General features: G+C 45.0%; 1 protein-coding gene across 2 annotated transcripts; it reads left to right on the forward strand.

Moving 5' to 3' along the window:
• Nucleotides 1-1,642: 1,642 nt before the first annotated feature.
• Nucleotides 1,643-13,169, forward strand: Psmg1 (proteasome assembly chaperone 1). 2 transcript variants are annotated; one of them, XM_005345147.2, is made up of 7 exons: nucleotides 1,643-1,820; nucleotides 2,970-3,076; nucleotides 4,967-5,118; nucleotides 5,625-5,687; nucleotides 8,852-9,050; nucleotides 10,576-10,712; nucleotides 12,965-13,169. In XM_005345147.2, the coding sequence occupies exons 1-7, from the start codon at nucleotides 1,684-1,686 to the stop codon at nucleotides 13,037-13,039; spliced, it is 870 nt and encodes a 289-aa protein (XP_005345204.1). In that variant the 5' UTR covers nucleotides 1,643-1,683; the 3' UTR covers nucleotides 13,040-13,169. The 2 variants fall into 2 exon arrangements, with proteins under 2 accessions (XP_005345204.1, XP_026644590.1); XM_026788789.1 differs by lacking the exon at nucleotides 1,643-1,820 and adding an exon at nucleotides 1,898-2,196.
• Nucleotides 13,170-13,550: the final 381 nt, after the last annotated feature.

Below are 13,550 nucleotides of genomic sequence, written 5' to 3' on the forward strand. Positions count from 1 at the left end.
AGATGCCTGCCTGCCTGCCTGTTCTACAGTCTGTGTCACTCTGTCGTCATATTCCCATCAGGCTGTGTTGTCCCTTTAGATTTATTTGACTTGTCATGATTGCAAGAGTAGTTATGAGACCCAATCCCTAGCTGATAACAGACACCCCAAAGTGCCACAGCACTTGAACTTTTACAAAAAGACTTGATTTACCTGCTTGGCAGACAGCTCTGTGAAAGGATCTGCCTCTTCAGTGGACTTTCTGCCTTGCTCAGGTGCTGATAAACCTTTTCACAATATTTAGCTCATCAAAATGCTTTCTCAAAAGAATCCTTCCCTGACTCCACAGATCTTGTCAGCTGTTAAGAGAGCCATACACACATGGTTGGAAGGATTCCTTTGTATCTGTCATAAACTGATTCAGAAGTATGAGCTTCAGTCTGCCCAACTTTTTCTATTATCTGAAAGAAATTAGGATTAAGGCCATGCTAAACTTCATAGTCAAGTGCAGTTGTCTTTGTTACCAGTTTAGCAACTTAAATACTCGAATAAAGGAAACCCTAGTCTTGGAAGTGCACCTTGAGCCCTTGAAGTCAGATATCAGGACATTGGTTCTCTCCTAGGGTGGGGAGTTATGTCAGAGGGATTATTTCAAAAATGGTATGAAGGAGGGTTAGAAACGAAGCCCGGAAATTGAAACACATGCTTTACTCTTTAAATCTAGACGTTTGGGAATGGTGCTAGGTGAGCAGCTTTGTGCAGAATTGAAAGCATGGCCGAGAAGCCCCCACTTCTCTACGGCTTACAATCATGTTTCAGATTTCTGTGATCTTCATGATGTGATCGAGAAACTGAATATCTCACTGGCGAAATAACAGCTTAAGAAAATACAAAGAGAAAGCCGTGCGCGGTTACCCGTTTACTTTTTATTCAGTAGTTCACTTCTGCGCTAATCCTGGAGTCTTCGAATCTTCAGACACCAGAGAATCGTTTGTGAGCTATAGCTATACACAGTTATATGTTAAAATTGACACACTATTTTTTTTTTTTTGCAGTAACTTTGAGTATTGTTTTTCTACACTGTGAGAGGTTCTAAGCAACTTCCTGAGAATTTTGATTGTTTTAGGAAGGTCCCTCTGGTTTCCAAGTATTTACCCAAAGGCTGGGTAGGCAATGCAGGCAATTACCCCTCCCCCATTTTCCTCGCATGTAAATTTACAATGTTTATTTCTCACAGATGGAAAGTCCTTTCCCCTTGCGGTTGTCTATGTGGGAGCATTGTTCGGCGGAGCTTCTTGTCTTCCAGCACACAAACCAGAATCACACATTTTTCTTGTCAATGAAAGGTCATTAAAATAGAAAACATTGTATATTCTTTAAAACGGCCACCACCCCTGAAGCGGTCTGCCCTCCGTCCGCGGCGCCGTTTCCCCCAGCGGGTGGGTCCTCCCAGGTGGGCCGTGGGTTTGGAGCCGAGGAAAGCCGAGGGCAGCTCCGGGACGGTCGGGCCCGCCGGACAGGAGGCCTTCAGAGTCGGCTTCCGCTCCCACTAGCTTGGGGGCCGGACCCCCGCCGCGCAGTGCACCGGAAGCTCCAGGGCTGGGGGCGTGGCCCTGCCCGGAAGCAAGGCGGGGGCGTGACTGTAGGGGGCGTGGTCAGGCTCGGGCGCGCAGGCGCCGTTGGGCGGCGCGGTGCTGAGTGGGCATGGCGGCCACGTTCTTCGGTGAGGTGGTGAAGGCGCCGTGCCGAGCTGGCACTGAGGAGGAGGAGGAGGAAGAGGAGCAGAGCAAGCGGGACACGCCGGAGGACCGGGAGGTCCGGCGGCAGCTGGCGCGGAAGAGGTTAGGCTCCGGGGAGGCCCACTCCGCCGGGCGGGCGAGCGTCACGCGGGCCACCGACTCCCTCCATCCACCCCACGCTTGAGGTCACACCGTGTGTCAGCGGGAAGCTCTGTATTTAAACACACAGACGCCAGGTCTCCTACGCAGCTCCAGTCACGGCTCTCCCGCTGCCTCCCCGAAACATGCTGTTTTTATTCCTACACATCTGTTTTGTGTGTGCGTTTGGGGCCAGAGGTTGAAGTTGGGCGTCCTGTGGCTCTTTCCACCTTCTTCCTGGGTCGTGTCTCATTGAACGCAGAGTTCACTGTTATTCTGCACTGGCTGGACCCCAAGCCCTAGGGAGTCTCTCGTTTCCCCAGAACCATTGTGTTTTTAGGTGGGTCCAGGGATCAGAACTTGGGTCGTCATGTTTGTGTTGGCAACTTAGGACCTTCCCAACCCTAAGTATGCGAATCACAGATTTTCAACATCATACCAGGCCACAGTCAAACTCACCTAGTTTTTCCAGATATTCTATTTTCCAGCGGCTTGCACCACCTACAAGCCCTTTCAACAGTTCATTTCGTTTTCTTCAGCGCCCTCTCCATTTTTCACTCCTGTGAGCCCTGATTTGTCCGATGGTGTTCCCATGCAGCCATTTACCGTGTTCATTCCTCATCTGCATCTGGACGTTTTGCTGGCAGGAGTGTTTGACCTGCTTTTAGTCTTTTTGGGGTCTCTGTCTGGCTCTTAGGGGTGCTGGCATGGCTGTGTCACGGGGACAGTATGAAGTTTGCAGTAGTTTTGCCCGCTGATTGAGTCTGCTCTTCCTTTAAGACTGTAGTATGTATTTTATAAAAGGACAGCATGTACCTTTCTCATTTGTAAGGACACTCTCATCTAAGACCGTATTTCCATCCATCTATGCATCTCCCACACATCCATCCACCTGTATCTTCTATCACCCATCCATACATGTTTATATGTGTATGCCTGTCACCTCTCTACATAAATAACATGTCTGCGGCCCTTCTGTTTCTCATCTGTCTCTCCTCCATCCATCCATCTCTATATAGTATATCATTTATTCTTCGTCGGTCTGTTTATCATCCTCCCCTTTGTCTCTCACAGCGTGAAATACTTGTTGACTTTACTCTCATCTCTTGTTAGGGAGGTGCGGCTTCTCCAAAGACAGACAAAAACATCTCTGGAGGTTGCACTGCTAGAAAAGCATCCCTGCTCCAAGTTCATAATCGCAGTAGGAAGTAATGCAACAGGTAAGTGCCAGCACCAAGACAGACGTGCTGTTGAAGAATGGAGTAGGAGGGCAGCATAAACTTCACGTGCTGATACCTTAGAGAGGTCACGACATGCTGGGCGGTGGTGGTGGTGCACACCTTTGATGCCAGCACCTGGGCGGCCGAGGCAGGTGGATCGCTTTTTATTTATTTATTTAAAAGACTTATTTACTATGTATACTGTGTTCTGCCAGGAGAGGGCACCAGATCTCATCATAGAGAGTTGTGAGCCACCATGTGGTTTCTAGGAATTGAATGCAGAACCTCTGGAAAAACTGCCAGTGCTCTTAACCTCTAAGCCATCTCTCCAGCCTGGCAGATCGCTTTGAGCTCTAGTCTAGCCTGGTCTACAAAGTGAGTTCCAGGACAGCTAGGACTGTTAAACAGAGAAACCCTGTCTCGAAAAGTCAAAAAATTAAAAAAAATGAAAAGTAAAAAGTCACAGCAGGTGCTGGGCATGCGACTCAGATGGTAAATTGAGTTTGGTGCCCAGCAGCATATAAGTTTGGCATGATGCAGTCTGAGCACTCAGGAGGCAGAGGCAGTAGAGGGGAATGTGAAAAAGTTTCAAGGCCAACCTGGGCTACCTGAAGCCCTGTCGTAAACAGTCACAGTAATGTATTTCAAGTAAAGTAGATTGCCTGCTCCTTCCATCTTTGTAATAAACATAAAAAAATGAGGTTTGAAAGAAATGTGCTTAGCTTCAGAATTAGAGTTCAAGGCCCCATTTTACAGTCTGAGGGGGTGTCCAGTGGTCTATCAATAATTGCAGACACTTTGGAGCACTTCAGTTCTAAGGTCTTTGAATGCATTTATTGACCTGGTAGATTCACAGTAGAGCAATGTGAGTTTAGATGCAACAGCGTTGTATATCAGTACACGTGGAAACCTTTATATTTTCAATGGCTTTTGAGCTATAGTTAAGAGACCTTGCCCATGTAAGGTAGCCATTGTACTTAGAAGTGTAAGTAAGCAGTGGGTAGCTGTTCACCCTTATGTAAAGGTCTGCTGGCCTAAGTTTTAATTATCCATTTATTTACTTATTTTTGTTTTTTGAGACGGATTTCTCTGTTTAGCCCTGGCTGACCTGGAACTCTCTCTGTAGACCAGGCTGGTCTTAAACTCTCAGCCTGCCTCTGCCTCCCGAGTTCTGGGATAAAGGTGTGTATCACTACTGCCCAGTTTTTTGAGGCCCAAATGTGTTAGAACGGTGTTAGGATGTGAGACTGGCATAGAGTCTGTGCACAAGGCTGTCTTTCCTGTTCCTGGTTGTCGTGTCTGGAAGATGTTGGATTTCATTCCTTGGCCTCAATTTTTCTTTTCTTTAAAATGGACCAATTAGACCAGTGGTTCTCAACTTGTAGATCACACTCCCTTTAAGGGTCAAACAACCCTTTCACCGGGTTGTATATCAGATATTGCATTACAATTCATAGCAGTAGCAAAAAATACACTTATGAAGTAGCAACGAAATAATTTTATGTTGGGGAGTCACTATAACATGAAGAACCGTATTAAAGGGTTGCAGCATTATGAAGGTTGAGAACCACTGAATTAGACAGTCCTTAAATGTTTTTTAAGAGGTTTTCAAAAGAAATTCAATTATGTATATATGTCTACAAGAGTACAGGCTAGGGGAAGGCATCAGATCCCCTAGAGCTGGACTTACAGACAGTTGTGTGTCCCCAGAGGTGGGTGCTGGGAACCAGGCAGAGGCTCGACAGGTGCAGTACTTGATCTGATCCGTCTCTCCACTCCCCAGTTAGATGGCTCTGAATGATTATTTCAGCTCTAAATTCTGGGGTAACGAGTAGGAAATGCAATTTGCATAGCCAGACACCAGTTCATATGAACATTTTTCCCCCACAGCATTTTTGTCATCGTTTGTTATGAATTCAGGAGTCTGGAAAGAAGTTGGCTGTGCTAAGCTCTGGAACGAATGGTGCAGAACAATGGACACTGTCCATCTGTCCCCTACAGATGCTTTCTGTGTGTTCTATCAGCTGAAATCAGACCCCTCGGTATGTGGGCCTCCACTCAGTAGTCTCAACGCATAGTCGTTTGTGCATGAGATCCAGGCTCTCCTTAGCCAGTGTGTGCTTGTGTCGTGTGATTTCCAGTGGTCTAACTGGATTGTAGGCCTGACTCTGGGTAAACTGCTGTGTTGTCGTCTGTTGCTGAGTAAATGCCTAGAATAGTCAGCTTACATAGAGAAGAGGTTGATTTGGGCTTGGAAACTCTGAAGTTCCAATGTGTGATTGGGACAGACCCTTTGCTTTTAGTCCTGTTGGGTGGGGAGGCCTGGTACTCTATGGCGGGATCGTACAGGAGCAGCACACTGAGTACAAGGCCAGAAGGCAAAAGAGGAGGAGAGTACCACCATCTCTGTCAAGGACATGTTGCTAATGACCTGCAGACTCTGAGCTCCATAGAGCAGTGTGAAGTACTGGTATTTACGTGGTGCTCATTGATGACAGGGCCGGATGTGTCTACTTTCACTTGAGAACACTTGAAATTCCCTTTCCAGGTTTTCCTTTGTCAGTGTAGTTGCTACATTGCTGAGGATCAACAGTTCCAGTGGCTGGAAAAGGTAAGAGGAAGAAAGCCCTGGCTGGTTAGTTGGGTGTGTGGGCTCAAGGGCGTGGTTGTCTCGTAGACTTTTCAGCCAAATATTAGATGAGAAAGAGTTTGTTTCCCTAAGAAAACAGTGTAGGAGTTGTTATGGAGTATGTCTTAGAGTTTCTGTTGCAGCAATGAAACATCTTGGGGAGGTTTACCTGGCTTACACTTCATCACAGTTCATCACTGAAGGAAGTCAGGACAGGAACTCAAACAGGGCAGAAACCTGGAGGCTAGAGCTGATGCAGAGGTCACAGAGGGGTACTGCTTACTGGCTTGCTCCCCATGGCTTACTCAGGCTGCTTTCCTGAAGATCCTCGGACCACCAGCCCAGGGATAACACTAACCACAGTGGGCTGGGCCCTCCCCATCAGTCAGTATTTAAGGAAATGCTCTACAACCAGATCTTATACTCAACTGAGGTTCCCTCCTTTCAGATGACTCACTTGCGTGTCAAGTGGGCACAAGACTAACCAGCACGGAGTGTTTATTTATTTTTAAATGAACAGTCTACATTGGGCAGTGGTGGCACATGCCTTTAATTCCAGCATGTGGGAAGCAGAAACAAGCAGATCTCTGTGAGTTCAAGGCCAGCCTGATCTACAGAGTGAGTTCCAGTCCAGCCAAGGCTACACAGAAAAACCCTGTCTTGGAAAACAAAAACAAAGTCCTCATTTTGGAAAAGTGAACTCAAGGACTTGAGAGAAAAACTGTAATTTGGGCAGTTGTACAGTGATTGCATATTGAATATGCCTTCTCAAGAATGTTTGAAGCTAGAAATGTTTTATATTTTTTTTAAAGTTTTGAAATATTTGCATGTACAATATGACAATGTCTTGGGGATAAGATTCAAGTTTAAACACAAGTTATGGTTTTACATTTTAAATTTGTGAAGTGAAGTTCCATGTTATGAGATTCTCCACTTGGCTTGTCATTAGGCAGGAGAAAGGCTTTGGATTGGGTTAGGAGTACTCTCCCTGTCCATAGTCACACAGTGCAAGTGTTACTACATTGGCATATACTTATTTTCAATAGAATCAAATCTTTCATATTTATGTGCAGATAGTGTGCAGCATAGATGGTGACCCGGAACCTTCAGCAGTTACTGTTTTAGTCCACCTGTGCTGGGAGGAGGACGCTTCTAAAAACATCCTGTGCACTTGAACATAGATGCTAAGATTAAACTCACTGGAAATGAGAATTTTGGTGTATACCTATTTTAAAGCAATTGGACATTCATTAAGTTATCAGTGACTGCATTAAGTACAGGGTTGTTTGCAAAGCTCTGCCTGCTAGTCTTTGGTTATATATGCGTATACTCAGGGTACTTGGTATATTTTTTCTAGGGTAGAAAATCAAAATGTTTAATTTTACTTTTAAATTGTGCAGATGCTGGTTATATAAACATACTACGCTTGTACTATAGAAAAAATGGCCATATTCTAGACTTGAAGTGACATAAAATTAGTCACTTTTAAATAAAAATAGTTTATGTGTATGAGTGCTTTGCCTGTATGCATATCTATGTAGTATATGTATATGCATGCCTGGTGCCCTTCAAGGTCATTAGGGGACATCGGGTCCCCTGGAACTGTAGTCACTAATGGTTGGAGCTGCCGTCTAGGTCCTGGGAAGAACAAGTGCTCGGAACATCCCAGCTCTCTCTCTGGCCCTCAGGCTGACATTTTCAAAGCAAAGTTTTTCTTTTCTTTCCTTCCTTCTTTTTTATTTTATTTATTTTTTTACTTTATTTGCTTTTTTTAGATTCTTGCTCAGTAGCCTAGGCTGACCTTGAGCTAAAATTCTTCTGCTTTAACCTCCTCAGTACTGAGATTATGGGCATCTGCTGCCATTTGAGGGTTAAAGCAGTTTCTTTTAACAGTGTTGTGCTCCTTAGGAATATTCTTTGTAAACACTTGCTCTGTTAGTGACAGCACAATCCTCCTAGTGACACAACCTGTCCGCTGTCAAGCACTGTGGGTTCAGACCAGGAAGGAAGTTAAATTATGCTGGTGTGATTTTCTCTCTTAAATGGATGTGCACAATAACAAGTTTGCAAGAGGTAACGTTTTTAGTATTGTTTACAAAAATTTGTAATGAAATTAATAGTGTAAATCATTTATGGTACCTGATAGGAAACTTTCGGCATTCCTGTGATTGGCATTAGCCTTTTTCTCATTTCATAAAGTATTTCAAACAAGGTAGACACGATAGCACACACTTGTTAGTCACTTTTTGTGTGTGTGTGAAAAAACACACCAACAAAAATCAAAGTGGAAGAGAACATGGCTTATTTTGGTTTACACTTTCAGAAATAAAGTCTCTTGTGGTGAAAAAGTGGTGGTAGAGAGGCATGGTGGAGGAGCAGGAGGTTGGCTGTCACGTTTTTATCCTCACACGGGAGGATTGCAGTGGATCTATGTGCGGCCTGTCATAGACCATCAACGCTTGCCCCAGTGACACACTTCCCCTGAGGCTGCGCCTCCTGAATGTTCTGTTCTGTAGCCTCCCCAAACAGCACTGCCAACTGAAGACCATGAGGCCATGGAATGCATTGCTTCTCTATACACAGCTCTTGTAAAGCCAACTTTGGGAGGTCAGCATAGGAGGGCTATGCACTTGAGGCCAGCATTGGCTATTTACGAGGTAGGCAGACAGTAAAAATAGAGGAAAACAAGCAGGCAAACAAAAGAAAATTTGGGCAAATGTACTATTTTAGAAATCCTTTTTACAAAGTAGCTGTTTTTATTTGTTTTGTTTTGTTTCTCATTTTGCCATGAATTTAAGTAAAAGGTAGAAGGACTCTTGATGACCTGTCAGACCCACACACTGCAGTGGGAATTTGAGATTCTACAACTGCAGTAACCAAAACTGAATTCCATAAGAACCATTTGCTTAGGTGTCCTCAGTGGCCAGTGAAGGAAGGGATGTTGCGTCTGCTCTTGTGACTTTATTCAGGGTGGCCGTCCTAAGGCCACCATTGTTCTGACCTGTGATCTCTGCACCAGTTTATGTCACATGGCTCTTGGGCAGTGCCGCTCTCACTCAGAGGCAGGGCAGCACTGCAGTCCCCTCCACTGCTTCTGGGGGTCAGTACGGCAAATATGAGGTCTAACATCATCACTCTTCTCGTAGGTGTTTGGCTCTCAACCCAGGAAGAACATGCAGGTAACAGTTCTCACATGCCGACACGTCACAGAGTATAAAACCTCAGAGTCCACCTGCAGCCTTCCTTCTCCTTTCCTGAGAGCCCTAAAAACTCAGAAATTCAAAGATTGTGCCTGCTGCCCACTGCTGGAACAGCCGAACATTGTGCATGATCTGCCTGCAGCAGGTGGGCTAAACTCACAGCCTTTGCCCTTTGTCGGGCTGTGCTGATGACTTCTGCTCTTACTAGTAACCTTTCGGCAGTAGTTGTAGTCATGTGGAAGGTACTTGTACTCTTACTAGTAACCTTTCTGAAGTAATTGTAGTCGTGTGGAAAGTACTTGCATGTGGGATACTCTTCTTAACGTTAGATTTCCCTGCATTGCGGTTGGGACAGCAGCTTAGATGGGAAAGCAGCTTAGAATCTTGGCTCTGTGCTTCCACAGTTCTTTTCTGTTTTGGTTCTGCAATCTCAAAGTGGAACCCAATGTTAGATACAGATTTTTGGTATGTAAAAATTGGGAATTTTATCAAAGTAAGTTTTGGATGTTGAAGCTTGGCTTTTACATTTATTTATTCATTTAGTTTTTAGAGACAAGGTTTCTCTGTGTAGACCTGGCTGTCCTGGAACTCAGAGATCTGCCTGTCTCTGCCTCCCTAGTGCTGGGGTTAAAGCTGTGCGCCATCACTGCCTGGCTTGGTTGTTACTCTTAATGTTTTTATCATGCTGTTTACATATGAGTTACTTCTCTTGTGACAAAATGGCCACTAGCAGAAGTGGTTTATGTGAGGAAGGATTGTTATGGCTTACAGTGGAAGGGGGACATCCCACCATGGTGGGGAAAGCGTGGCAGCAGGAGCTACGGCCACATTACATCTGATTTCAATAGTCCAGAGGCTTGTCTCCTGGGTAATTCTAGACCCTGTCAGGTGGACAGTACTAGCCATCATACTGCTGGGCACACATATTATGTAAGGATAAGTTGACATTTGTTTTCAGTAGTTCGTATTTTGTAGTAGGAAGCCACTTGTTTTGTTTTCCTGGCCCAGACTCCTGAAATAATCACACAGAAACTATATTATTTAAATCACTGCTTGGCCAATCACTTAAGTTTATTGCTAGCTAGCTCTTAAATCTAGTATTAACCCATTTCCAGTATTTTATATTTTATCATGAGGCTCATGGCCTACTGGCAAGGTTCTGACATGTCTGTCTCCAGTGCTCCATGGCTTCTCCTTGACTCTGCCTCCTTTTTCCCAGCATTCAGTTTAGTTTTCCCTGCCTACCTCTACCCTGCCCTAGTTTCTTCATTCACCAGTGGTATTCAGAGCATACAGAGGGGCCCCACATCAGTATTTGATAGTATGTAACCTTTGTTAGATGCTTTCCCTTTTGTGTTAGAGTTACTAGGGTGAGAACAGCATGCATTATACCTTGCGTGCCTCCTTCAAGTGGCCATTATCCTGATACATTCGTTCTTACATTATGATGGGATGTCAGGACATACAAAATAAAGATAATATTTACAGAACATTATTAAGAATTATTATTGATTTTAGAGAAGATACTCATAAATGGATCAACATGGCAGTAGGTGTCTTGATTAAAAGAGGCAGAAAGTTGACTTTTCCAAAGCAGCTTTTATTATTTAAAAGTGTCCCGCTTAAAAATCATGTCATAGAAAACAATCATTTTTCCTCTGTGTTTGTAGTTCTGAGCTACTGCCAAGTGTGGAAAATCCCTGCAGTTCTGTATCTGTGCTACACTGATGTGATGAAGTTGGACCTTGTCACTGTGGAAGCTTTTAAGCCTGTACTTTCTTCCAGTGGCTTGAAATGCTTGGTGAAGGTAAGATTTCAGTGCTCCCCCCTTAATAGCCACGCTGATACGGGGAGGGGGATGACAGGAAGTGCTGCAGGAAGACTGAAACCCTAAGCCACAGGTGGGAGCTTCCCCGTGCGGCACTTCTGTGCCCCAGGTGTTCTGTGATGTGTGACTGCTTTGGTACTGCTGTCACATCCTACATGTGCTATGGAGAGAGAAATGGACTGCTTGACACCTTCCTATTGTTGGTTGTTTTTACTCTTTACTCTTGGGGGGCCTGTCATCCAGCTCCCTAATAAATCACACACGGAGTCTTATTTCTGCTTATAAGTGCCCAGCCTCAACTTGGCTTGTTTCCAGCCAGCTTTCCTTAAATTATCCATCTACCCTTTGCCTCTGGGCTTTTTCTTTTCTTCTGTAATCTTACTTTCACTCTTACTCTGTGGCTGACTGTGTGCCTGGCCCCTTTTCTTGCCCCTTCTTCCCTGACTTCTCCTTTTTTATTCTCTTTGCTGCCAGCCCCGCCTATCCTTTCTTCTGCCTTGCTATTGGCTGTTTAGCTCTTTATTAGACCAGTCAGGTGTTTCAGACAGGTAAAGTAGCACAGCTTCAGAGTTAAATGCAACATAAAAGAATTCAACACATCTCTGCATCATGAAACAAATGTTCCACAGCATAAACGATGTAATTTATCCTAGAATAATATTCTATAGCAAGTTCTGTAGTAATATGAGCGGCAGGGCTGTGTCCCCAGCACCCCCGCCACCTGGCTAGCTTATGCCCCGAAATAACAACACACAAACTGTATTCATTTAAACACTGCTTGGCCCATTAGCTTTAGCCCTTACTGGCTAATTCTGATATCCCGATCAACCCATCTCTAATAAACTGTGTAGCACCGGTCTTACCGGGAAAGATTCAGCATGCCTCAGAGAGCAGAGCTATCGCGTCTGCCCGGGAAAGGGGAGCATGGCGTCTCTGAGCTCACTTCCTCTTCCTCCCAGCATTCTGTTCTGTTTACTCCACCCACCTATGTTCTAACCAATAAAATAGGCCAAGGCAGTTTATTTTTTAACGAATGACCTTCCTCCATCAAAGTTCCTGCAATTAATTTATTTGGAAATGTATAATTATTTCTTAAAAGATTGATTTACTGTTTTTTAATTACGTGTGTACTTGTGAGAGTTATGTGCACCACGGGCATGCAAGTGTCTGTGGAGTCCAGAGTGCATTGGATCCTGGAGCTGGGGTTGCAGAGTGTTGTGAGCCACTCACTGATCTGGGTGCTGGGAAATGAACCCAGGTCCTCTGCAGGAGCAGTAAGTGCTGTTAAGTTGTTTCAGATTTAGCTTCTCTTTCACTGACTGGGTTTGCATCCGACTGGCTCCTTTTCATATTTGGTTGAGGGCTGTGTCCCAGAGGGCAGGCAGGGCTGTTGTTTCCGCTGTGGATGGTGTTCTCAGTAAACATCTAGACTTGTTTTGAAGATTAAAAATCATTTGTCATATCAACTTGAAATGAACATTTAGTTTAAATCACTTTTTAGCTTTTCCAGTACCTGCCCTTAAGGTAATGATCGCTCTGGGGAATGTTTTGTTTGACTTGGTGTTTCACCATGTTGCCCAGATTGTCCTTTACCAAGTGTTGGGATTAGAGATGTGTGCTACAATGCCCTGTTGAATACTGTTTTCTTTTTGAAAACATAAATTGCTGTGGCCAGGCAGTGGTGGTGCACACCTTTAATCCCAGCACTCAGGAGGCAGAGGCAGAGGCAGGTGGATCTCTGTGAGTTTGAGGCCAGCCTGGTCTACAAGAGCTAGAGAAGTGGGCGAGGGCAGTGTGCGGAGTGTGAGGAGAACACGAGCCTGTGGGAGGGCTGTGGAGGGGAGAGATGGCATGCTGAAGGTTAGCGGAGGGAAGTCGGGCAGGAGCTTTGCAGACATTGAAGCAGAAACCGTGGAGGATGGCGGCTGTTGCCTCACTTACAGGCTCGTGCTCAGCTGCCTTCCTTATGCTGCCCAGAGCACCTGCCCCTGGGATGGTGTCGCCACAGTGAGCTGGGCTCTCCCACACCTCTCCAGTCAGGATGATCCCACAGTCATACCCAGTCCATCTGGGCAACCTTCCAGCCTGGGGCATGGGGGGGCTCTGAACCACTAGACTGTTTACCTTTTCTTTGAACAAGGTGAAAGGCAGCTCGTGCCTGATACCATCCTCCTCTGTTGTGAGTATGGGGTTTTGGGTGTATTTGGTGACAGCCTTTTTTCTCTTTCCAGAACATTCCTGAAAGCACAGAAATACTGAAGAAATTGATGACAACAAATGAAATTCAGAGCAACATTTACACGTGACCCCCACAGGCAGTGAGCCATGACCACGACCTGCCCATTCCAGGGGGGCAGCCACTACTGTTTTGTGCTTTATTCTGGGTTGGGGGTGTTTTGATAGTGATAAACACAATAAAAATTAAAAAATATTTTTGTAATTTTATTTTTTCTTAATGGTGATATGTCTACAACTGGAATATTAACAAGCCAGTACTTTTTTATCTATTAAGTGGGACTATTGTTTGTTCATTTTCTTTGTTTATGCATGTGAGTATTTCCTCTGCATGTATATCTGTGTACTATGTGTATATGGTGTCCACCGAGGCCTCAAGGTCAGACCCATGAAACTGGAGTTACTGTTGGTTGTGAGCAACTTTGTGGGTGCCAGAACTGAACCCTGGTCTTCTGCAAAAGCAGCCAGTGCTTTAACTGCTGAGTCTTCTCTTCAGCCACCCTCCCAACCTCTTTTCCTCCTTCCCTCTCACCGTCTCAGTCAGTGCAGCTGACAGATGTGTCCTCAGTCAGTGCAGCTGAC

Source organism: Microtus ochrogaster, chromosome 2, assembly GCF_000317375.1.
Source record: "Microtus ochrogaster isolate Prairie Vole_2 chromosome 2, MicOch1.0, whole genome shotgun sequence".
Classification (NCBI taxonomy): Eukaryota; Metazoa; Chordata; class Mammalia; order Rodentia; family Cricetidae; genus Microtus; species Microtus ochrogaster.